Below are 26,616 nucleotides of genomic sequence, written 5' to 3'. Positions count from 1 at the left end.
AAAAAGAATCTAGAGCTGACAGGCACTTTATCGATAATGTTAGCTCACACTTGGATAAGCACTTTAATGTTTACAATATACTTTGTATACATTATCTCATTTGATGTTCACAGCATCTTTGTAACATAAGTGCTGTTATTATCCCCCTTTACAGATGAGGAAACTGAGGATGCATAGCTAGCAATTGAGGTGGGATCTGAATGCAAGTCTTCCTCTAGTTATATCCACTGTGTCACACTGCCTTAAAAACACCTAAATGAGTGAAAGTTACAGACTTAAATGAAGAATATGAGGATTTTTATGTACGAGGAATATGAAGACCAGAGAGGACAAGTATTCAGTTAATAACTGGCAAAGGGCAGCAGGTAGTTCAGTGGATACAGCACCTGACCTGGAGTCAGGAAGACTCATCATCCTGGACTCAGACCCTTACTAGCTGTGTGACCCTGGGCAAGTCACTTACCCTGCTTGCTTCAGTTTCCTCATCTGTAAAATGAGCCAGGACATATAGAGAAAATAAATACAGTCCAAATATAGCTAACCCTAGGTACAATAATGAATAGAAAACTTTTGGTTTTGTATCCACCCCTTCTGTACTGTACTGCACCTTCTACCTCCTGCACATGGCTGCATTGCACTAAATCTCCCAGTTATCTAATGCCCTTCTGCTGAAACTGGGTTACACCTTACCTTTAAGTAAGGTTTAGTTCTTCAAAGTTGTTCTTCTCTACCCTTGGCTCCCAACAATACTTTTATTCTTTTGGCTCCTTGACCTCAATTGGCTATCCTGGTAACAGAAAATTTATACCAATGCACTCTATCCATTGTATTACCTAGCTGCCTTCATCTTGTATATAGTAGGTGCTTAATATGTCTGTTAAATGGTATAGAGGGAAGGGCAATGAACGGATTTGGAATCAGAGGACTTGGTTTTGAATCTCAGCTTTGCTACTTATTACCTGTGACCTTGAGCAAGTCAATTCCTCTCTTTTGGCTTCAGTTTCCTCATCCGTAATATGAGGTAGTTGGAATTGATGTCTTCTAAGGTTCCTTCCAATTCTAAATTTATGATGCTATGAAATGAATGAATATGTGTGTGTGTGTAGATATATTTTTACCATTCTCCCAGGTATTTGTATTTTAAAATTAACCAGAATGAAGTAAAATGAAAGGAATTCATCATCACTGTTGGGTATAGAAGGTGCTGTAACAGGTCCACAGATGAGTTATTTTGGGGATAGGATGACTTTCCTGGTGACCTTCAAATTATGCCACAGATATGATCCATTTACATGAAAAATCAGCTCAGACTCTAAATTCAGAATCTGTAACGTTTGGCAAGCTGGGGTGTACAGGGTCATCATCCACCTGGGACTGGTTCTGCTCCAGAGAGAGGGCCACATGAAAGCGAAAAAAGGAAGGAGGAGCCAAGTGGATCTTCACGCTGCCTGCATGTGTCCCACATATGGTGTGTGCCGTCTGTTCCTAGGCAATGTTTAAGTTAAAATTCCATCTCTGTTCTCTGGATGTGCCATATCCCCATCTAGTTCTCCTGTGCTCCTTCTCACCCATCAATGTATACTTGACTCAGGTCCTCTTAATCTGGAGTAGGGGAGAACTGGGGACCTTCTCAGGGCTCAGGGGAAGAAAGGCAGGGGAGGTGGAGGGATACCAGAAACCTTGGCAGAACCAGTTTGGAAATGTCAATTAAGGATCAACCCACAGCCCTTTTCTGGCATCTTCTGCTATCTTGTCAGGGACCCCAAATTTAGAGACCACCAAGAGCCGTTTAAGAGAAACAACAGGGTATGGGGCTGAGAGCCAGGAGGGCCTTGTTCTAATGCATGGTTCTCCATTTAGGTAGCCGTGGGACCAGCAGCAAGTTACCTTACTTCTCTGGGGTTCAATTTCCTCCTCTCTAAAATGGGGGGAATTGGGTTAGATGACATTAAAGGTCTCCACTAGCATCAAAATCCTAAGTCCCTTCTAAAACCATTGGCCCCTGCTTAGAACAGCCATGTTTGCATCTTTTCCTTCTCTCATACACTCGCACAGTACCTAGCGGCCAGTTAGGTGGTGCAGCAGATAAAGGCATCAGCACTAGTCAGGAAGACTCAACTTCCTGAGTTCAAATTTGGCCTCAGACACTTACTAGCTGTGTGACACTTACTAGCTGTGTGACCCTGGGTAAGTCACTTAACCCTGTTTGCCTCAGTTTCCTCATCTGTCAAATGAGCTGGAGAAGGAAAGAGCAAGTCATTCCAGTACCTTTAATGGGAAAACCCCAAATGGGGTCATGAAGAGCTAGACATCACTGAACAACCAACAAAACCACCTACAAACATGCTGCATGAATGACTGTTGCCCAATAATGTTGGCTGAATGAAAAACAGAATCTTGTCCCTTCTTTTCATTTTCATTTTCTTGTTAATTTTAGAAAGTTTCCCTCTCCCTACTGTCAGTCACATATGATTCTGGAGAAACTATGGTCAGCTTTCCCCCCATTCTCTTTCTCCATAGTTTTTTTCTATATTTGGCTAGGAACAGCCAAAAGTTTTTTCTTCCTATATTTGGATTCTCCCTAGTTATGGAAGATCAGAGTTAGCACATTCCAGTTTTTACCATCTAACTGGAGTATGAATACTTCATCAGGACATGTGGGAAACTGAGGCACAGATTAGTGGCTAGTGTGGTACAGGAGGAAAAGCAGTGACTTTGAAGTCAAAGGACCTGGATCCAAATTCCACTTTTAGTGGGGCTCATTTTCCTCCTCTATAAGATGAAGAGATTGGATTGGGTGCCCTCTGAAATTACTTCTATCTTTAGCCCTGGATGTAGTTTCAGAAAGCTAGGGGGTGCTGGATTTGGAATTAGGGAGATATGAGTTCCTTACTAGTAAGTGACCCTTACTAACAGTGTGACCCTGGGCAAGTCACTAACCTCTGTCTGCCTCAATAAAATGAAGATAATAGTAGTACCAACCTCCGGAGGCTATTGTTGAAGACAAAATAAGACAATATTATAAAGCAATTTGCAAACCTTAAAGCATTGTTTAAATGCTAAATCTTATCTAATGCATGATCCTACATACAAATTTAATGTCATGAGATTTCCTTAAAGCCTCACAGCAGATTGCATATGCCCAGGCTCTGCCTCTCCCAGGCATGACCTCACCCTCTCACAGCTGGCTGAGTTTCATCTGGTCTATGCAAGTGTGAGCTAAGATGGAGATTTCTTCTCTCCCTCCTGATTCCTCACTTGGGTTGGTCCCTTACAAGATTGGTCCAAGCACCAAGGCCTGGATTATTTACACCTTGTTGGCTCCCCAGAGCAGCAGACTCTGCTGGCCCACAGGTCATAAATCTACCTCCTAATCACACCAAGATGCTCTGTGCAGTCTGGCCTGTTCTTGTGGGGCAGTTTATCATATTCAGAGACACGGAGCTGCGGCTGGGGCAGCAGGCATTCAGGAACTAGCTGGCCCCCAAATGTCTCTCTCTAATTCCCCTTGAAAGATCAAGAGTGAACAGGAGAGAAGAGCCAGGCAGTGGAGTGCACAGAGCCCTAGACTTGTAGGCAGAGGATTTGTATTTCAGTTCTGATAACTATGGAACAGCTACGTGACTGTATATGTGAACCTCTACTTCATTATCCATAAAATGGAGATACTCATAGACGAAGGCTGATATATTGGGTATAAAGCCAGTTTTGGAGTCAGGAAGATCTGGGTCCAAGCCTTGTCTGTCATAGATATTAACTGTGCAGCCACAGCCCAACCAGCTAACTTTTCAGTGTCCTAGGTAACGCTCCAATAGTATAAGTTACAGAGGAATTGCCAATATTCATGAGGGAAGGGGATTTCTGTACAGTAAGTGCCTCATGCTGATGACATGATAGATTCCTTCCCCCAAATTCCCCCTTTAAGCAGGGTTGCTATAAAGCAAGTATTTTAGAAACCTTAAAATTCTATAGAAATGGGAGTTATTATTATATCAAAACCCAGGTGACCTGGGCTCAGGCTTCCTTCTGGATTTCCAAATGGCAAAATCCAACAATGTCAGTGAACAAACTACAGTCTCTGCACAGGTGCTCCCATTATCATTTCTGGGTAGCCTCGGGATATCAGCACTCACCTGTCTCTCTGACATGACGTAAAGGTAACGCTGGTCAATGGAGAAGGCCATGTCCCGGAGGATAGGGCTTCCATCTTTGAGAATGGAGACCATTTCATACTGAACCCCTCCATGGGGAGGGCCATCTGCCCGAATCTGAAAGACAATCAGAGGTGTCCTTAGCATCTCCATAAAACTTTCTCCCATAGTAATTTGTTTGTGCTTCTCACAAGATCCATTTTGTTTGACTCCTATTTATATGTAGAATTCTCCCTCCTAGACTCTACACTCTTATGACCTCAGGGGCCAAGTCTGTTTCATCTTCCTACGGTATCTCCCTGCACTTAGCATAATGTCTTTGCATGCTTTAGATTTGAACAAATCTTTGTTGAATTGAACTGAGTTGAATTGAATTTACTTTTAACCCGCTTTGGAGCGGAAACCATTAATTGCTCTCCTGGAGACTTTCACTATCCCACCCCACCCTACCTTACCCAAAAGAAGATGAGGAAATTACTAAGTATTCCTTGGTACAGAGGATGAGCGCTAGGTGTGAACTCAAAAGTCTGGGGTTCAAATACTAGTTCTGATACTTATAAATGGCATGAGCTTCTGCAGGCCACTTCTCTTGGGGCCTCAGTTTCCTTATTTTCAAAATAAATGAGCTGACAATTCCTGTGATTTCCCAGGCAGGCTAAAATGTTCCCCAGCTCCTGAGAGGTCGGGAGCTCCAGTTTCCTCATCTATAAAATGGGGATAGTAATAGCATCCGCCTCACAAGGTTGCTGTGAGGATCAAATGAGATTACATGTGTAAAGTGCTTTATGATAAACCTTAAGGCAAACCTGTAAATACCAGTTCTTAAGGATGTGTCCCTGAGATGGGACTGGCCTAAGGTGAACCATAGTGGTTCTGTTTTCTACAAATTTGTGTTTACTGGACATGGGAATCTTTGTTTGCATGTCATCGCTAGCTATGTCTTAGCCAGCATGCAAATGCATATATTTATGCCTGTCTGCCTGCCCGGGCATGTTGGCTGCAAGATGGTGACATTCAGGGGGCATTGCTATATTTGGAAGGGAAATGAGACCAGATCCTGAAACCCAACCAGAGAGAGAAGGAGGCAGGTTTCCATGTTGGTAGTCATTCAGGCAGTATGATTTAAGGGGGCCTGAGAAGGTCCAAGTTCCACCTCAAAGTATCTCCCCAACTCAGGCTTGTCACTGATGCCTGAAATTCCATCATTAGATATTCATTCCTTTGGGTAAAGGCACTGACCCTTGTAAAAATACAAATAGCCTGGAGAGATGTTCATCCATTATCAGTCTGTAGCACGTTAGTTTATTAGATCCTGTCAATTCTGAAGGCTGGATGAGAGCTGAGAGCTGAAAGCAGTTTTTGATAGGAAGAGATTTCACCCATAAAGCACAGGGGTCTGATTGCCTGGGGTGGGCACAGTCCAGTCTGACTTCCACCTACCTTTCTAAGCTTTCTGCATGTTACTCCCCCTAATACATTCTACTTTCCAGGTATATTGGCCCACTTACCCTTCCCCATGCAGCACGTTTCAACTTCTATTTCCTTGCCTTTGCTGAGGCTATGGTTGTCTCCGCCTTCACCTTAGACAATCCCTAGCTTCTTTCAAAGTTCAGTTCATGGGATGCATTTTACAGGGGGTCTTTCCTGATCCTTCTTCCCGCATCCCCAGTTTCCTTGTGGAGTATACCTGAATACACTTATGTGTACTTATTTCCCCTGCCATCCACCTCCCCTCTTCCCTCATCGAAAGCAAACTCCCTGAGAGCAAGGAGTCTCTTTTTTTTTCTTTGCATCTCAAGCACTTAGTCAGTTCCTGGCCCACAGTAATCAATCAATCCATAAACTTTATCAAGTGCTTACTACTGGCCTGGCACTGGGCTAAGCATTGGAGATACAAAGAGAGGCAAAAGATAATCCCTTCCTTCAAGGCACTTATAACCTAACGGAGGAGCCAACATGCAAAATACATATATACATTCAAAGCAAATTATATACTGGATAACTGGGAAACAATTAAAAGAGGGAAGGCAGTGAAATTAAGAGGGGTTGAAGCTTCATAAATGCTTGGTTAATAAAGGAATGAATGGAGCAGTTTCGCAGCAGAAACCTAGGTAGTTAGACAGAAGCCCAGATTCGTAGTGAGGGAAGTTTGTGAAATAGAAAAGTAGAAAGGAAACAAGCACGTATTAAGTACCTACTATGTGCCAGGCAGTGTGCTAAGCATCGGGGTTACAAAAAAAAGGCAAAGGACAATCCCTGTTCTCAAGGAGTTCATGGTTAAATGGAGAAGATAACACGTAAAAAACTATGTACACAGAAGAACATACAGGATAAATTGTAGATAATCAACAGAGGGAATGGGCCTGAAATCAGAAAGATTCATCTTCCTGAGTTCAGATCTGGCTTCGGACACTTACTGGCTGTGTGACCCTGGGCAAGTCACTCAACCCTGTTGGCCTCAGTTTCCTTACCTGTCAAATGAGCTGGAGAAGGAGATGGCAAACCACTTCAGTGTTTTTGCCAGGAAAATCCCAAATGGGGTCAGGAAGAGTTATATATGACTGAAAATGACTGAAGAACAAACAACAAAACAGAAGGAGGGCAATAGCAAGGAAAGATAGAATACCATCTCTTTTTCCTCTACCAGTACAAGTCCTGTGTATCCTTGGAGGTGCAGCTCAAATGACACCCAGTTCATCCCTGAAGTCCTCTCAGATCACTTCAGTCCACACTTTTCATTTATTCCGCTTACCTGAACTATTGTTTATAACACATTCTGGGCACTTGATTATATTCAATGCAGTACATTATTATATATTGTCCTGCTACAGAGGTAAGTCTGATCACCTCCTGCCCCTGCAAAAGACTGTGTAAGGTCTTCATACATTAGTAAGCTAGAGAGAGTCCAAGGCTGGAGATCTTGCCATATGAAGGAAGGAGGGATGTTTAGCTGGAAAAAGGACAGACTAAAGCCAAGATGGAGGTGGGGTGAAGACCATGATGTGTCTCTTCCAGTATGTGAAGCTCTGTTGTTTTACATGCTGTTTTCCCTGTTGGAACGGGCACTTCTTGAGGGCAAGGTTTTTTTGTCTTCCTTCAGTCTCTGTCTCTCAGTGCAATGCCTGTTCCACACTAAGCCCTTAAGAAATGCTTGTTTATTTGGGGCAGCTAGGTGGTACAGTGGACAGAGTGTAGGGCCTAGAATCAGGAAGAGTTCAAATCCAACGGTAGACAAACACTACTATTTGATCTTGTACAAATCTCTTTACTCTCTGTTTGCCTCAGTTTCTTCATCTGTAAATGGGGAAAATCATAGCACCCACGCCTCTGGGTTGTTGTGAGGGTCAAATGAGATAATCGTTGTAGAGTGACTATCACAGTCCCCAGTGTAGGAAGTGCTATATTATAGAAATGTTAGCTATTATCACATTATCATAATTGCTGTTGTTATGACTGATTGATTGACTGTCGTGTAGAAGAGAATTTAGCCTCATTCTGCTTGGCCCCAAAGGACAGAAGCCAAAGGAGCACAGGACAGATCCTGCCTTGAGGAAAGAAGGAATGTTCCAACAATTAGAGGTACCCCCAGGAGGAAGGTTTTGTTTTGGTTTTGACGTTTTTGAGAGGTAGTGGGTGCCCTTTCCTTGGCGATCTTCAAACAAAGCCCCAATAACCACTTGATGAGGAGGCCATAGAGGAGTTCTTGTTTGGGCAGGGACTGGATCAGACACAGCTTGTGAGGTCCCTTCCAATGGAGAAATTCTGGGAATCGGGGATGTCAGGAGTGTCTATTTCCTGTGGGGGCCCCTCAACTCCTACTGTAGAATTCAACAAATACTTTTGCAATAGAACTGAATTGAAAGCCAAACAACTCAGGCTTCTTAGCCTCGGTGCCATAGTCAACATGAGGCTGCCAAGTATTTCTCTTGGATGATTTTAATATTAGGTTCTCTTTTACATCTACTGTGTGGGACTGTTGCCGTGGGGAAAGTGCCTTTTGAATCTTAAAGAGCTATGGAGATTTGAGTTGGTATTATCATTATTAATTCTATTCCTGTTATTTCCACCTGTCCCCTTTGGTGTCTTTCCTGATCAGTATCCGGGCCTCCTCTTCTGTTTGCCACCCCCCACTGCCACCCCCAATGTGAGAGAAGATGAACAGAGGCCACAGGGGTGGGGTTTCTGGCTAGGATTACTGCAGGCCTGGGGGAGGGAGATCAGTCCAGTGGGCCACATTCCTCTATTCTGTCTAGAATTTGCACACTTGCCAGAGAAACACGATAAGGGCACAGCTGGCGCCCGTTTGGAGGACAGCTGTGGACTGTGGGCCCAGGGCCAGGGTGGGGGAGGTGAGGTCCCAGTCCCTGCAACTTTCATGGACAGAGATACTGGGGGCCCCAGCTCTCCATTCCCTTCATTTCCTGTGACCACTTGTGGCTCAATCTTCAGAGGGAAGGGGAATGATAAGAGGGTACTGGCACTGTCCACCTCCATTCTTCTAGTGCTGGCAATGTTGTGGGGCCCTGGACCTGGGGCTGGGTGGAAAAGCAGACCTCAGGGGTATAGCACCAACCCACCCCTATTGTAGTGTTCCCCTGTTGCTCTCCAGTTCTGTACTTTCCTCTCCCCCCTCTCTTCTTCAAACCTTATTCTCCTCCTCTTTCCAACCTGATGTTTAAAGCAGTTGCCTTGACAACTACTGCTGAAATCTCTCCTTCCCATATTTGGGAGTAGGGGGAAGAAGGTCATTTGTTTTCCTTTCCCATGCTGGGGTCAGGGGGAGCTTTAGTTTTTGGATGATGGGATCACTCATTTAGAATTAAGAAGTAGTTACCTGGTCAAATCTCCCTGATTTTACTGAGGAGGAAACTGAGGCCCAGACTGGACAGGACTTGAACACAGGTCCTCTACTCCTAAAGCCAGTACTCTTGCCACAGTATCACATGGCATTTTTTTGTCTTGAACCACCGTACCATAGGCTGAAGCATCTTCCCCCACTTCCAGAGGACTAATTCTAACCCCCTCCTCCACCTCCAAATACAAGTGTTCTCTGACAGCAGACAGATTGTGATTAAGCATAACAGACTTTGAACTTTCATGGAAGAGACAGATCCAGGCACATCCATTAAAGAGAGGCATCCTTAAAAATCCTGACAAAGCTTGGGTCCTTGATCATTGACCACTGCATCAGCGAAGTAGCCCCTTCTGTAGTAACTAAAGGGAGATTGGGAAGATTGGGAGTCAGGGGTCTTGGCTTGCCCTGCTGTGTACATGGCTACTCCTTGACTCAGTTTTTCTGTTCCTTAAAGTAGGGAGACTGGTCACTGCATTGCATCAAAGAATTTAGAGCTGCAGGGGATCTTGGAGGGCTTCAGATCTAATCCCCTCACTTTACAGATAAGGAAATCAAGGCCCATTGAAACCAAATGACTTGCCCAAAGTCACAAAGATAGCAAATTGCAGACTTGGGATTCAAACCCAAGTCTCTTGACTTAAAAAACCAGGCTGTTTCCAATATACTTTGCTCCTTTCCTGGTCCTACAAAGGGGTGTGAGAAGGAAGTCCTGATTCATCTCATTTCTTCCCCAGGACAGTGACTTGCAAGCTTTGCTCACACAAGTGGCTCGGTCCCTCTGAGTCCCCATCCAACTCTCCTACTCAAGGTTACAAATTAACCCACTAGGAGTGAGAACAAGCTTTCTCTCCACATCTAGGACATGACCTGGACGACAGAGCCAGGCTCTAGAAGGAAGAATCCAAAGGCAGGGCTCTTGAAGGGCTAGCTCTCCAGGCCAGGGTTGGGGGATGCAGGCAAGGAATCAGGTTAGATGATGTAAACTAACTGGGTGGAAGTGCACAAATTTTCTGAACTCTAGACAGATTCCAAACCAACTATTACAGTTTTGTTTTTTTTTAAACTGAATCAGAAAATAATTCAGAAATTAAAAACATCAAACAAACAAAAGAGCTAAGTTAACAAGGTCCAAAATGAGCCCAAATTAAGCTGATAAGTTATTTCGTTCAAGTTCTTGGTTAAGGGAGCAAAGTCAAACCAAGAAGTTTCTCTCTCCTCCATCACTATGCTTAGCCCAAGCTTATGCAACCCTTCCCAATCCCCCCTGCCCCAGCCTCAGGGATCACCCAAAGCAGTTGAAATAAGGACTGGGCACTGAGCAGAGAATTGGACCAAAAGACACCTTTTCAAGATCAGGCCCAATGAGATAATATTTGCAGACTGTTTAGTAGGGACCTGGCACATAATAGGGGCCTGGCTTGTCCATGTTATCCCTTTTCACTTCCTCTGTTTTCCTGACTCTCTCAGGGCAGTATAGCAGAGTGGGGAGAACCTGGGTCTGGGATTCTGTGACTCTTCTCCTGACTCTGCTCCTTATCTGGGCCCTACCCATGCCACACTTCATAGACAGCTGTTGTGTAGTACAAAACACATTAGGTCTTGAGTCAGAAGAACTGTGTTTGAATACCAGCTCTGCCAACTGATAGCTATGTGACTTTGGGCAAATAATGTAATCTCTCTGAGCCACAGTTTACTCATCTGGAAAATGGGTACAATATTTGTATTACCTATTCCACAGGATGGTTGGGCAGTTCAAATGGGATGACGTATTTAGAGTGCATGCAAAATGCTACAGGGACTGGAGTGTGCTCAATAGTATATGGATCTACCAGATGAGAAAACTTCCTCTTCCAATGTAATTTATAGTCTCAGAGTTACCTAGGGCACAAAGGGGGTTAAGTGACTTTTTTCCAGGTCACAAGGCCAATGTGTCAGATGTAGGACTTGAATCCAGGTGTTTCTGACTCTAAGGCCAGTTCTTTATCTACTATACACGTTGCTTTTCACAATGCTATCTAAATATCTATTATTCCTGTTATTATTAAGTAAATCAGTTTCTAATGTTTCTTTCTATGCCAGGAAAGATAATACCATTCATTATCTGCCATTGGTGGTGATGGGTCTAGAGTCAAGAAGACCTGAGTTAAAAACTGGACTCAGACACTTACTAGCTACGTGACCCTGGGTAAATCATTTAACCCTGTTTGCCTTCATTTCTCCATCTGTATAACGGGGATACTAATAGCAACAATCTCCCAGGGTTGTTATGAAGATCAAATGAGATAATAGTTGGAAAGTGCTTAGCATAGTACCTGCCACCTAGGAAGAGCTATATGAGTATTAGCTATTATTATTATTATTATTATTTTCTGAAGTCATATAATGCTAGAATGAATAGGGAAGTTAGAGATCAACCCTTTCTTTGACGGCTGAATAAAAGGGTCCCCAGGGAGGTGAACCTTGGACAAGACCAATGACTCAAAGTCCAGGACCTTTGTCTTTTCACTATATATCACCACTGTGAAGCAGTAGAAAAAGCACTTCAAGGTATGAAGAAAAACATTTGGCTTATGTGGAAGAAGAGTTTCTTATAAATTCAAACAGGTTTTCAAAAAAAGAAATATAAACTATCAACAACTATATGAAAAAATGCTACAGAACTTAAAGAAAAGTAAACTAAGACAAGTCTGATGTATCATTGCAAATTGTCAAATTTGGTAAAAGAAATGATCAGTATTGGAGAAGGCATGGAAAGACCAACAAACTAATAAATTTTTGGTGGGCCTGGGAATTGGCCCGAAAGTCAGTTTGGAATCATGGGGGAAAAAGTCATTAAACTGTACATATCCTTTGACCTAGAGATGCTGTTAGTGAACATACAACCCAAAGAAGCCAATGATAGAAAGAAAGGTACAATATTTACCAAAATATTCATAGCAGAACTGTTAGTAATAGCCAAAGGCTATAAACAAAATGTGTGCCCAAAGATTGGGGAAAGATTGAAGAAATTGTGGTTCATAATTGTAATGGAATATTATTGTTCTTTAAGGGAATATATACATTAGGAATTCAGAGAAACAGGAGAAGCCTTCTACAAACTGATGCAGGGTGAAAAAAGCAGGAAAAGGTGAACAATACACTCAATGACCACACTAATACAAATCAAGAAAACACTAAAAGAACAAATCAAATGCAATGACTTATGTTGGTTCCAGAAAACTGATATCTAAATGTTCCTTTCCTTTCTGCACAGAGGTGATAGTCTATTCCCTGGCCACAAGTCTTTCCTGTCTGTATAATGAGGGATTCATTAGACAGTCTCTGAACTTTCCAGAATTATATCTATGATATTATGGTTTTTCAAAATCCCTGCTAAGGCCCAGTTTAAGATGAGTTACTTTAATATATAGAGGCAATTAGGTGGAACAGTGGATAGCACTGGGCTTGGAATCAGAAAGACTCATCTTCATGAATTCAAAGCTGGCCTCAGACACTTACTAGCTGTGTGACCCTGGGCAAGTACTTAAGCTGTTGGTCTCAGTTTCTTCATCTGTAAAATGAGCTGGAGAAGAAAATGGCAAATCATTCATATCTCTGCCAAGAAAACCCCAAATGGGATCATGAAGAGTTGGACCTAATTGAAACAACTCGACAGTGACAACAACAGCACTTTAATATATCAAGGACTCCTACCACCCATTTAGATGATAGTCTTTCTATAAAGCATAATATATTATGAGAGACTTGTCTGAGGCTCCAAAAGTACAATCGACTTTTCTGTAGTCACACAGCTGGCAAGCACCAGAGTCAGTATTTGAACAGAGATTTCTGTGGATGATCCAGTTACTGTACATACTATGCTTGACTGCCTTGGTATTGGCTAAGAGTAGACAAACAATGTTGTTCTCTGTTAATACTCAAGTGTCACTAGGAGATTGACAGCTAATTCAGTTAATCAGCTATGTTTCCGACATTATTTTGGGTTCTGTGGAAACAAAGACAAAAAAGTAATAGTTGCCCTCAAGGAGCTTATGTTCTATTGGAGAAAAGCAACATAAACAATGATAAGTACATACAAAATAGACAAAGAGCCAATACAAAGGAATTTGGGGGAAGGGACTACCAACCAGGGTGAATCAGCTGTGTGTGCTGCGAAGGAAGCTAGAAATTTTATGAAGAGGAAGTGTGGAGGGAGAACATTTAAGATTGAAACTAGCTTGGACAAAAACATGGAAGAAGATAGAATGTCAAATATGGGGAATAGTAAATCAGTCAGTTTGGTTGGAATATAAAAAATGTGATGGGGTGTCTGGAAAGGGAGGTTGGAGCCAAGGGCTTTAGATACCAGACAAAAGAGGTTGTACTTTATTCTAGAGGCCAAAGGGAGTCATGGAAGCTTCTACAACAGGGGAATAACATCTCATCTCACCCGTGCTTTGGTAACATCACTTTGGCAGTTATGAGGAGGATGAATCGGAGAGAGGAGATATCTGAGGCAGGAAGACCAGTTGGGACACTACCAAAATAGTCCAGGAAAGACATAAGGACTTGAACTAGGGAGGAGGCTGTTTAAAGTAGAAAGAAGACAGATACAAGAGATGTTCTAAAGGTAGAATGAATAGAATTTGAGAACTAATAGAAAATGGGAGATGAAGGAGAATGAAGAGTCAAGGATGACTTCATAGTTTTGAATCTAAGTGACTAGAAAGGAAAGTGGAATATTCAACAGAAATTGAGAAGTTAGGGAAAAAAGTGTATTTCGGCAGGGAGATAAGTTCTGTTTTGGACATGATGATTTAGGATTGTTCATCAGATGCAAGATAAGGATAGGATACTTAGATTTGAGAGTCAGCTGCATGGAGATGATAGTTGAACACATGGGAACTTATGAGATCACAAAGAGGGAGTACAGAAAAGAGGAGGGACTAGGAAAAGAGACCTGGGGTTCATCCAGGCAGATGATGATCTCTCAAAGAAGACTAAGCAATGGTCAGACAGGTAGGAGAACAAGGAGACAGAAGCATCATGAAAACCCCGGCAGGGTTAAAAGCTCCAGAGAGGACAAAAAGATTGAAGATTGAGAAATGATTGAGATAATCAGCTGAGTGGACTGACCAAAGCCACATCTCCATCCTCAGTAATGGGGGACATGAGTGTGTCTCCTCAACTAGCAATTGCAATAGGCTTGAAAACCTCAATTTGGCAAAAATATGCAGGAAGGCAGAAGATTCCGTTTGCCAGGGAGTCAGATCATTAGAAGAGCGATCCAAGGCTGATTTACCGTCCTGTCCTCTGTGTGGGAGGTTCCCCCGTTGAAATGAGAGTGAAATAGTAATCCTATTAGTCTCTTTCCTTTAAATCACAGCTATGTCTATGTAGAAATTAATGACAGTCTCTTTACAAGCACATCCAATTCAAATCAGCATATCCAATTAACTCGCTTACCTGCAGGCCCCTTGAAACTCTTTTTTCTTGGGCATCAATTCCTTTTTTCTATTTAGTCCTAAATTATGGCAGCGCTTACTTGGGCTGTGACACTTTAATATTACTTTTTCTTCACCAGTGCTGCTGGGGAACAGCAAGCATTGGACATCACGTTGGGGAATGGTAAGCAGTAGGATTCTGAGGATGTGTCCCAGGGATGGCCATATGGTATCACGGAAAGAAAATGATATTGGGAGACCTTAGCGTGGACTCTGAGAAGAAAGGTTTTTCTTGGGATAGGACCCTGGGCATGTCATTTTACTTCTTTATGCACAGTATCCTCATCTATCAAATGAGGTACTTGTCCTACCTATCTTACAGGATTCTTGAGAACATCACATAAGACCACAGAGAGGAAAGTACTTGGAACAGTATAAAGCACTAGACAAATGCATTTGTATATAAATGTATTGTATAAAGCACTAGACATTTCATTAAGTTTTAAAATGTGCTTCATGTATGTTATCTTATTTAATCCTCAAAACAATCCTGGAAGGTACCATATTATTCTCATTTTCCACGTGAGAAACCCGAGGTTCAGAAGGGTAAGTGACTTACTCAGCTAATAAGTATCAGAACCAGGATCTGCACCCACATCTCCCCTGACTTTGAGCCTAGAGATCTTTTTACTATGCTACTACTACCTCTCTAAATGTTATTATGAATAGGATTTGATTCAGAGGTACTTATCTAGTGCAAACCTTTCACTTTACAGATGAGGAAATTGAGGCCCAGAGAGGAAAGGTTATAATAATAACTAGCATTCGTATACATGTGTGTATAAATATACATACATACATGCATATTTATATGTATATACATGTATATGTAGTATATATGTATGAACACACATGTTATCACTTTTATGTATATGTATATATACATATACATAAACTTTGAAATATATTGTCTCACTTGATCAATCATCCTATGAAGGAGATGCTATTTTTATCCCCATTTTCCTGAGAAAACTGAGGCACAGAAAGAATAAATGTCTTACTTAAGGTAACACAATGACTAAGGAAAAGAGCTGGACTTGGAATCCAGGCCCTTTGACTGACACCAGAGCTAATACATCTCCCCTGTACCACCTCAGTGTTTGGAGGACTGAAACACTTCATGCTGAATTCAGAGCAGAAGAGATTCAGCATCTTCCCCATTAGCATTTTTGGTTTTCCTTGGGAAAGCACTGCTACTATTCTGTCCTCTTTGAACTCCCCTTTGAACTCTGTGCTTGCCAGGGTACTGTGCTTGTTTGTGTGAATGTATTTGCATGTGGAATGTGGGGAAAGGTAGGGAAGCTGTGGTGTGTGGTTCTGACTAATCTGGAGAGGAAGGTAAGGAGGTTCTGTGTCTGTAGTTGTACATTTGGAAGAGGAGAGAGAGGGAAGGGAGAAAAGAGAGAAGAAAGGAGAGAAGGAAGAGGAAAGAATAGAAAAGGGGAGGGGGAAGGGAGAGAGCGAGAAAGAGAACAAGAGAGAGAGGGAAACAGAGAGCTAGAGAGAGGAAGAGTGGGAGAGAGAGAGAAAGCTAGAGAGAGGGGGAGAGAAAAAGAGAAGGGGGAGATTCAAGCTTCAGTTTATTTCTGTACAGCTTCATGACCCGAATTATTTATAGATTGAAGTCTTTGGTAAATTCAATCTCAGAAATACATCTTCCCTCCATCCTGCAAACACACACACACACACACACACCACACACCACACACACACACACACACACACACACACACACACACACACACACACACACACACACACACACACACACACACAGCAGCAGCAGCAGCAACTTCGATGTTCTTCTCCTCCTCCCCAACCTCTGAGCTGTGGAAATGTTAACTAAATGTTCAAAGGCACAACCCAGCAGGCTGAAGCTCCCTGGAGGATGACTGGGAGCCTGGCCCTAAATGCCTGGATAATTGGAGGGGAAAGAAGGAGGCAGCTCAAACTTCTCCTGTCTGTTGTACTGAGCCAGAAAGGGAGAGGGAGAGGGGATGAAGGACTAGGGATCTTGTCCATTGAGAGACAGGAGACCTCTTCTAAGATTTGCAAATTCATCTTCCCTTCCTCTCATCCTCCTTTACTCCCCCAGATTTGCTACTCAGGTATCTTTTAGCACTTGTCCCAAATGAACTGTCAATCACCAGGGCTTTGGCACTGGAAGGAAGGATGTATATTGGAGATTGACATTTCTGTCCAGGCACAATTATATCAGTTTCCTTGAATGTTAAGGACCTGCCTGGGGTCCTCAGCCGGGGTGTGATTGGCACAAGTACTTGTGATCAGAAAGGGTCATGGATGTCAAAAGACATTTTAAAAAGAGGTAAAGTATCAAAGAGGGCATTTCCTTCTGGGGTGTGTGTGTGTGTGTGTGTGTGTGTGTGTGTGTGTCTGTCTGTCTGTCTGTCTGTCTGTCTGTGTGTCTGTGTTTGTTTATGGATGGAAAAAGGAGAGAAAAATGTTCCCAAAGCCTACCCTTTTCTCTCTAGACTAAAAAAAGCAAGCCACCCTGATAGAGGATCTTCAAAGAACAGACTGAATAACCCAGTTCCTATCCGCTGTGTGGCTTTCTGGGTAGAGGTGGGGACAGCAAGTGGTTATTTCTCTTTAGGCATCAGCAACAAGTCTTAGAGTCATATGATCCAGATTTAGTTTTTGGTTTTGAATGAGCTGAGGGATCCCAGGCAAATGACTCAATAAATCTGAGTTTCAGTTTCCTCAGCTACAAAATGGGAATAATATTGCATTTTTCAGTGTTTTCGTGATGGTACTACTTTGTAAGCCTAAAATGACTACATAACTTATTATTTATAATGTGGATGAAACACGTTACAAAGGAGGAAAATGTCCTGGAGAAGAAGCTAAGTGATGTCAAAGAAATGTATGAACCAAAGACGGTCATGAGTTGATCACAGAGCAAAATGGGGAGAGGGGAGAGAGCTAACTGATGGATATCTTATATGCTGATATTCACACAATGTCAAGAAGTTTAGAAGATCTCCAGCATATTGAGTCAACCCTCCCTCTGGTAGATTAATGGGACAACATGAACATGAGTAAGAGTTGTTGCACAGGATGGACAACTATGGATAGGTTGCAATCTTCATCAATGGCAGGCTCAAACTGATGAGATCATAGATCCACTGGCTTACTGAAAAGGGAGTGAACTGTTGGCAAGTTCTTTCAATGACTACTTTCTCTATGGTTCTCCTGGGAGGGGAAAACTTGGTGGATCCTTAGTCCATGATGCTGCTGAACACTTGGTATGTTTAATAAACCCCTTCTTCAATATAATTCCAAATATTAAAAAACCAAACAGAAAGATGGACAGATAAAACAATCTTACTAGGTACCAGCCACAGACATGTCTGCCATAGCTCTCTCTTCCTCCACAGTAAGATGAGAAGGGACACTATGAACCACTGAGCAGAAAAAGAGTCACCTGCTTTCTGGTTCCCTCTTTGGTGAAGAGACTTTTCTCAGCCGTTTAGGAGAGGAAGATGGCTAGATGCTGCAGGAGGCAAATGCCTAGATGGTTTAGGCTTCCAGGGCTGGTCTTAAGGAGAGACACAGGTATAAACCCAGATCTGGCTTCCTGGCCCTGCTTCACCTCTAACTACCATCCAGGCAGGGCAGGAGGCTCAGGGAAGAAGATGGAATTGCCAGAGGCAGGGGAAGCTCTTGATTGTTCTGGGAAACAACGACATAAACACAGCAAGAGACACAAGAGGCGTTAAGCAGCCTCAGATGAAATCAAATCACGCAGGCAGCAAAAGCAATATTTCACTTGGAGGCTAGGGGAGTGGGAAGTGGGGAGCGTTTCGGGGAGGGTGGAAGGAATTAATAAAGAATGATGAGGAGCTTCTGCCAAACTCCCATCTCTGTTTACTCTTTACGCTCTGGGAGTGGCAGAGGGACATGCGACATCCGTGTTCCAGGCAATGCTAACACCAAGTTTTCTTTGCTGAGAGATGGGGTTTTGAACTCCTGAATGATCCAGAATCATACCTAAGTCCTGAGTCCTGGAGTTTGGGGGTGATTCAGAGCCAGACAGGTCTCTTGGGGTCATATGGGGTCAGATGGCAATACACCCTTCCCAAAGGGGGCCCTAGGATGGATGATGTGGACAGACTCAGATATATAGCTAACTGAGAAGCCTCTGAAATAGCCTCTGTGTTTTTAAGACCCCAGTTTTCCTCTGTCAAATCAGGAGCGCCTTGCTGGCTGCAATGGCTTTTAAAAAAATCATATTTTCGGGAAATAAACTAGCTTGTCCATTACTAAAGAGTAGTTTTTTCCTTTATGTATGACCACAGGAGACCAACTGGGACCTAGATGAGATCTAAATGTTTGTTGAATTGGATAGAAGCAAATAGAGCCAAGGATGGGCTATTTATAAGGGTTATTACCCCTTTTAGTGAACTCTTTCTTTTCTAGATCATAAGAAACATTCTTCAGAATGTCTGTTCTGGAAACGACTGTAATCTTCCTTTTTATTGACATGGTGACTGGGTTTTTTGTTTGTTTTGTTTTGTTTTTGTTTTTTCTTCTCCATCGGGGAAAGTAGGAGAGGGGAGGAGCGGAGGTGTTTGATGGTGATAGAATAGAAATATAGGTGAGACCTGTCTTTGTTCTTATAATTCCTGAAACATTAAAAGGAAAATGTCCTGGACAAACCCCAGGGTCTGTCCAGCAGTCCAGAAAAATAGGAAAACAGGAGAAAGAGAAAAAATTCTAGGTCATGAGGGCTAGATGGTCATTTGTTAAAGGTGATGTAAAGGGGATCTTCAGCCAGATTTGGGGAGAGCTAGATGGGCTCTGAGGGGGCTTCTAACTCTGAGATGCAATGTCCATGTCCTGTGCATTTCGATGTCCTTTCTCATGCCAAACCAATTATTGACTGTGTCCTAAAGATGTCTTCCTCGTTTTCACTTCTGTCTGTTTGCTCAAGTTTTCTCTCTCCATCTTATCTCCTCCTTGGGACCTACCTGTGAGGCCCAGTTCAAATCCTCATCCCCCCAGGCTTTTGGAGAATGGCTAATCGCCAGGGTAATGCTCACCCTGATTCTAGCAATTTTCTTCTCTTCTTTCCATCATCTCCTCTCCTCACACACCTCCCCCACTCTTCCTGAAGCATTCTGTCACAGTGTCATAGGCACATTCTTGACATGAGTGACTCCATCTTGAATTTGTAATGCTCATAAAAGAGCTTGGAGCTCTAGCTAAAACAAATCCTCAACCTCATAGTGAGATGTAGTTGGGAGAGCACTGGACCAGAGGTCAAGAGACCAGCATTGGCATTCCTTCTCTGACTGAGGGCAAGACTCTTCTTCATTTTCCTTATCTCTAAAATAAGGACAAAAACAGCAGCTGTCACTTGCATCATGCCTTAAAGTTCACAAAACACTTTACATCTGTTATCTCATTTGTTCCCCTACAAGCAGCAACATGTCACAGTGGAAAGATGGTCAAATTTGGGGTCAGAAGAACTACTGGATCACCAGTGTGAATCACTTTACTAAACACTCATCCCCAAAAGAAGGGATTAGTCTAAATGACCCCTGGGTTCCCACTCAGCTCTAAATACAGGATCCTATGAACAACCCCGTGAAGTAACTACTATTATAACACCCATTTTACTGGTGAGGAGACTGAGGCTTGGAGAAATTAGGTAACTTGCTGAGGGATAAGGATGATAATACTTTTATACTCCACACTTCATAGGATTGTTGGGAGGTGAGTACTCTATAACCTAAAAGCCCTATCTAAGTGAAAGCTGTTATTGGGAAGGCAGGAATGGAAGGACTACTTGGCACTTTGGCTCAGAGACAAAGCGTGTCTAAGTAACTGGGATCAGGGGATGTAATTTGGAGTAAGCAGGCTGATGCAGCAGAGATAAGGAAAGATAACCTCTAGAAGTATGCCCTTCAAGGTACCTAGCAGCCCTAGGGGTGTCCTCTGCATAGACGGCTCACTCCCTGGCAGTGCCCAAGGGCACAGCAGGCAGTTGAAGGAAGCCGAAGATCCTTAAAGAGGTTTTCTGTTTGAATAGCTGACGTCTCCACACCTCTTCCAGTTCCCACTCCCAGGAGAGGGACTTTAATAATGAGCTGCCTCATACCAACAGACCCCTAATTAATTCCCTGCTATTCTTCTGGGACCAGATTCATCCTAATCAAATTTGGGAGGAAAGAATAATGAATGGGGGTTTTTATTGGCGACTTGCTATAGAATGTCCCCCAACACCCTGAAACAGTCCTTTCCTGGAAAGAGACACCTGCCTTTCTCCCTGTACTCCCTGGATGGACACCTGCTTCTGTTACTCAATGGATGCCTACCTCCTTCTTATGTGGTTGACTTGCAGCTGCTGGGCAGGATGCCAGAATGCAGACCTCAGTGGTGGTTGGGAATAGCAAAAGACCCAGAAGGGAGATGGGTATGGGACCAGGAAGAGAGAGAAGCTGCCCTCTGTACTCTGCCTTCCTAGGGTTTTGGAGAATGGCCAGTCACCTGGGTAATGCTCACTCTGATTCCAGCCATTTGCTCCTCTCCTTTCACACACAACTCCCCCACCCTTCCTGAAGCATTGTGTCACAGTGTCATAGGAATGCTCCTGACATGAGTGACTCCATGTTGAATTTGTAATGCGCACCCACATGCCAAAGCACCAGAGTATGTAAACAGCTTGACTGTGTAGGCCTTATGACCAGATGTTTGTGAGGAGTGCTGGTTTCTTGAAGCAAATGTTATTTGTAATGGTCAGAATGACCAGATCTGTTTTGTTGTCAGATATTCAAGAAACACTTGATATTAAGCCTGAAATGTGGCATGAATGTATTAGTGTATTGAGACAAACAACCTCGGCCACCCAGTATGTTGGCTGTAAGCTGATTGGGTGATTCCTCCAACGAGGCCAGGCTTAGCTCTATGGTCAAAACCAAATTTAAACCCAAACAAAGTATAACCAGGAAAATCTTGGATGTGATTACCTGAGAATTCAGAAAGAGGATTCTAGTTAATGTCACTCAGGCCAAACAGAATCATAGAAGTTCTGAGTTCTAAGAGATGTGGTCCTCTTCCTGCTCCATTTCATCTGGCCCCATTTCTACCTGAACAAATATATCACCTACAATATTCCCCTAAAATGGTCATCCAATTTCAATGTGAAAATATCCAACATTCTGAACCCATCTCTACCTAGGGTTGCCTGCCCCATTCCACTTTGGGATGGCTTTGATTGTTAAGGAAGAACAATTATTACCCCTTCTGCTTCTGAGACCAAGCAGAAGATGTCTCATCTCCCTTAGAACAATCCTTCAGGCAGGTCTCTCAGGCAACCTTCCTGTGTAACCACAAGAACACTGTAGCCCAGAGGTGCCTGTTTTTCTAGTGTCTATTCTCCTCCCTGTGTCTAGAGTATCTTGAGGAGTAGAGAGAAATGCCAAGCATAGGAGGATCCAGGCCATAGGAGGATCTAGGTCCTCAAGTGCAGCCCTTTGAATCCAAACTTCATGGAACAAATCCCGAAGTGTTCTGTGAAGTTTGGATTCAGTCAAAGGGCCAAAGTTGAGGACCTAGAGGGTCACATGTGATCTCAAGAAAAACCCCAAACAAATAAAAACCACTACAAAATATCTGTCTCTAAAGCTGAATTCCATTCAGAAGGAAATGAGAATGGAGTGCTGGGAAGGACATAGCTCAGGGAACTCCTTCCCCATTCTCTCAGCCAGATATTTTTCATTTCCATATTGATATCTTTCCTACTGGAAAGGTGCTGTGTATATAAGGCCAGTTTTTAAACTTCTTTTATATTCCTTCATAATGCCTAACACAGCACTGGGTACATAATGACACTCCATGAACCCCTCAGTAAACATCTGTTAATTGATTTGGTAGGTATTTTCATCTAAAGACTCTAGGATGGAGCTGGAAGGATCTATAGTAAGGACAGAAGTGATATCCCCCTAGGAGGTCACTTATACAATCAATTAATGTTCACTTTCTATACTCTTTATCAGGAAAAAGGAGTTTAGAAAAAGAGCAGCAGTGGTTTGAGCTCCATGAATGGGGTTAGTGAGGGGAGAGAAGGGTTCTTTTTTTTTCCATTTTCTTGGCCCACTTTATGAAGGCAGACTGATTCAGAGCAGGGGGCCCTGGCTTGGTCAGGATTCCTGCAGGACCTGGACTGAGGACAGAGGGCAGAAGCTGCTGGGAGAGGGAGGGAAGGAGAACGTGCTCTGTTTCTAAGTTTTTTAACTTGGTGTAATAAATAGAGAAAAGAGAAAGAGAGATGGCAGTCCCAGTCCTTTACCCACAGAGAGAAGTCAGCTCTGGGCAAACCTGTGGGCTTCTAATCTGATCTTTAAAAAGAGATAGAAAGATCTATAGCATCTCTTTCCTGTCGAGTACTAAAGCATCCCTGCCCACTCCTCTTTATATATATTTTTCTCTTTAAAAGATTGCTCCACCTCTCTGGGGACCAGAATCATTAACTGAAGAGCACTCTGTCTTGCTGACGTTTCCATAGCTTGGCAATCAGGTGACATCCAATGGAAATCTGAAAAGGCAAGGCTGGGCATAAAGGAGGGGAACGGAGGAGGGTGTCTTGAGCTCCAGGCCCACCTGCCCTTGACTGTGCCCCCTACTCCTTGACACCACTTGGTCATTCTGATAAGTCCTGGTTTCCCAACTAGGGGGAGGATCATATGACTTTTCTTCCTCTCTCCCCACTGCTATTGCCTCAAGGCTGCCAGGAGTTAGCTGATGTCCAGTTTGGGCCATGGGAAACCTCCCCCCAACTCTGACAAATGACAACTACTGCCCCTCATTCATCCTGACACACTTCATAGTGGTAAATGTGGAAGGGGGAAACAGGGAAGGGATGTGTGGGGGAAGGGAAGGAGGTTTGGATGGGATGAGGACAAGTCATGGAGCTAGATAGGAGTGGGCTCAGGGAAGACTCTAAGAGGCAGCTCAGTATGGTGGAAAGAGAACTTGGCCTAAGAATCAGGAGAGCTGGGGGTCTAGTCCTACTTTCACCACTATTTCTACAAATGATCTTGGGTCACTTGCCTTAAAATCAGATTTCCCAATAGGCTTGCTTGGGATTTACCTTAGGGGTATGCTAGTAAAATTTTAACAACAGGGTCTTCTAAGAGGATACCAATTTAAGTTTAATTTGAAGTATAAATATTTTTTCCATCTCTTTCTTAAGCCTAGACCATGGTATCAAACTCAAATAAGCAAGGGGCCCACTAAACCATACATAAGGACCCCTGTAACTGCAGTCAGACTTAATTTTTAAATGTAACCTATTATTTATTGTATTTTTGTTAAATATTTTTAATTATGTTTTAATCTGATTTAGCAATACTTATGTGTGTCAACCAGCCTTGTTTTTGCCATATCTAGTCTAGACAACCAAGAAAACAAACAAATAAAATCAAGCCCTGATTTTGTAGTATTTGCCTAGATGTAAATGCTCACACTGAAAATTTAACCATCAGCTCCCTCTGAGCCTGTCAGCTCCCCTATGAGCTGGCTCCATCACTCTCCCACTGGGTCTCTAGGGTCTAAATACATCAGGTCAAAGAAAGACTATTAGTCTGTATTCCTTCCCTCCTGTATAGAAATTTTTTTTCTTTTGGGTGGGAGGCAGCGGGGGAGCTTTACGAAGGCATTGCCTCATCTGTTAGTAACCTAAAGCCCAGACTTATTTACCAAAAGCACTGGAGAAGGTAAAATTTGACCACTAAGCACCCATGAAATAGGGACAGGGGGAGAAGAAGGACCCTGAGCAACCAGTTCTGAAGTAGGACTTGAAGGAAAATGATAGAAAAGAACAGATGGAGTCTCCCCATTTAGAATTTAGATTTCAAACTGGAAGAAGCCTGAAAGGCAATGTAATCCAAGCCCCTCATTTTATAGAAGAGGAAACTGAGGCTGGAGGGAGGGAAGATATCTTGTCCAAGGTCATACTGGTAATAAGAGGCCTAACTCATTTTGGCACTCCAAGTTCAGTATTTTTCACTGTTTTTGTCTCCTGTAAGACACTTTTGGTAACTTTTAAGAGCCAGGAAAAACTCCTCATCTTACTTGTGATGCTGGCTACTTCGGTCTAGGAAAGGCAGAGGTCACCAGCATCCTGGTGCCCAGAGGGCCTAAGAGGCTTTGATCTATCCCTGATGAGCTTCTATTTCTTTGCCTATAGAATGAAGATAATATTCTCACTAGCTAGTGCCTGGTACATAGAAGGTACTTTAATAAATGCTTGTTGACTGACTGGCTGACTACCTATCTCATAGGATTCTTATGAAGTACCAATGAGATCAGATACGAAGAGCTCTTTGTAACCGTACTATATAATAGGGAGCTGGAGAAGGACATGGCAAACCACTCCAGTATCTTTGCCAAGAAAACCCCATGGACAGTATTGGTGTGCTATGATCCACGGGGTCACAAAGAGTTAGACACAGCTGAATGACTGAACAACAACTGTTTAGATACAGATAAAAAGAAGAGAAGCAGAGAACTGGGGGTCCCTGGGGAGGGAAGGTAAAAGAAGGTTCTCTGGGGAAGTACAGTCAAGGTACTGGCTATTTTCGAAGAGGAAAGAAGAGCAGACAGATTTCCCAGTCAAGTTTGGATCTAGTCCAACCCATCAAAGAGGGCGAGGCCCTGAAAGGTCCAGATGGGCTCTGGCTCCCTGAGGGATAATTCCTTGAATCATCTCAGGAGAGTCAGTGGCTTAACACTATCCTTGGATTCAATGCAGAAGAGATGATGGCTTTCCCTGTTCAGCCCATGGCCCCTCTCCTCACATTTCTCCCAATTATATGCTTTCCTTTCTTCTTCTCCTCATGTCAAGTCAAATCAAGTCAACAAGCACATATGCCAGGTTCTGTGCTAAATGCACACTGAGAATTCTAGGACTTTAGTACGCCAGAGCTGGAAGGAACCTTATGGATCATTTAGTCAATTGAATTTAACAAGGATTTATTAAGTACTTACTATGTGCCAGGCAGTATGATAGGCATTGGAAATACAATGACCAAAGCGAGACAGTCCCTGTCCTCAAGGGGAAACAACGTATCCAGGTAAGTGAAAATGAGAAGGAAAATAGTTAACTGGGAGGAAAAAAATCTTTGCAGCAACTTTTTCTGATAAAGGATTGATATCCAGGATGTATATGAAACTGATTCAAACATATAAGAACAAGAGTCATTCTCCAACAGATTAATGATCAAAGGAGACAAATAGACAGTTTTGAAAGGAAGAAGTCTAAGCTGTCAATAGCAATCCCCCAAAAATGATCCAAAGCACTAGTAATTAGAAAAATGCAAATGAAAAGAACTCTAAGGTTCCACTTCATATTCATCAGATTGGCAAAGATGAGAAAAATGGAAAATGACAATTGTTGGAGAGGATATAGGAGGACAGGCACACTAATGCATGCTGATGAAACTGTGAATTGGTTCAGCCATTCTGGAAAATCATGTGGAACTAGGTCCCCAGTCACTAATCTGTTTGACCCAGAAATACCACACCTAAACCTATACTCTCAAAGAGATCAAAGAGAGATGAAAAGAACCCATGTGTATAAGAGCAGCTCTTTTTGTTATAACAAAGAACTGGAAACAAAGGGGGTTCCTATCAATTGAGGAATGACTGGGTAAGTTATGAATATAACGGAATATTATTACACCATAAGAAATGATGAAAGGGACAGTTTCAGAGAAGCTAGACAGACTTGTTTGAACTGATGCAGAATTAAATAGGAGAACTTATATAATCACAACACTATAATGGAAAACAACTTTGAAAGACTTCAGAACTGTGTTCAGCGCCATGACCAGTTACAATTCCAGAGGATGGTGAAACATGCTCTTGACAGGGAGGCGATGGACTCAAGATGCAGAACGAGACCTACATTTTTGGACATGTACAATGTGGGTTGTTTTTTGTTTTTTTTTTTTTGCTTGACTGTATATTTGTTACAAGGGTTTTCTATTTTTCAACTGAGGAAGGGTTGGAAGGAAGGAGTAGGGTTTAGTCATAGGGTTATCAAAAAAAAGAATGAAAAGAGGGTCACTGGCAAATTCTTTTAAATGTACAGAACAAAGGA

The 26,616-nt window shown here is 42.8% G+C and overlaps 1 protein-coding gene across 2 annotated transcripts in view; it reads right to left on the bottom strand.

Moving 5' to 3' along the window:
- The window catches only part of PLXNA2 (plexin A2), a 350,823-nt gene that overhangs the window by 209,577 nt on the left and 114,630 nt on the right, over window positions 1–26,616 (bottom strand). For both annotated transcript variants that reach the window (XM_072647950.1, XM_072647951.1), the window contains exon 4: window positions 4,134–4,268. In XM_072647950.1, coding sequence (XP_072504051.1) covers window positions 4,134–4,268 — 135 coding nt within the window. The remainder of the gene's footprint in view (window positions 1–4,133; window positions 4,269–26,616) is intronic.

The sequence above is a fragment of the Notamacropus eugenii genome, chromosome 2 (genome assembly GCF_028372415.1).
Source record: "Notamacropus eugenii isolate mMacEug1 chromosome 2, mMacEug1.pri_v2, whole genome shotgun sequence".
Lineage (NCBI taxonomy): Eukaryota > Metazoa > Chordata > Mammalia > Diprotodontia > Macropodidae > Notamacropus > Notamacropus eugenii.
The sequence above is the reverse complement of the archived record's forward strand: the minus strand, read 5'-3'. Positions and strand labels throughout refer to the sequence as shown.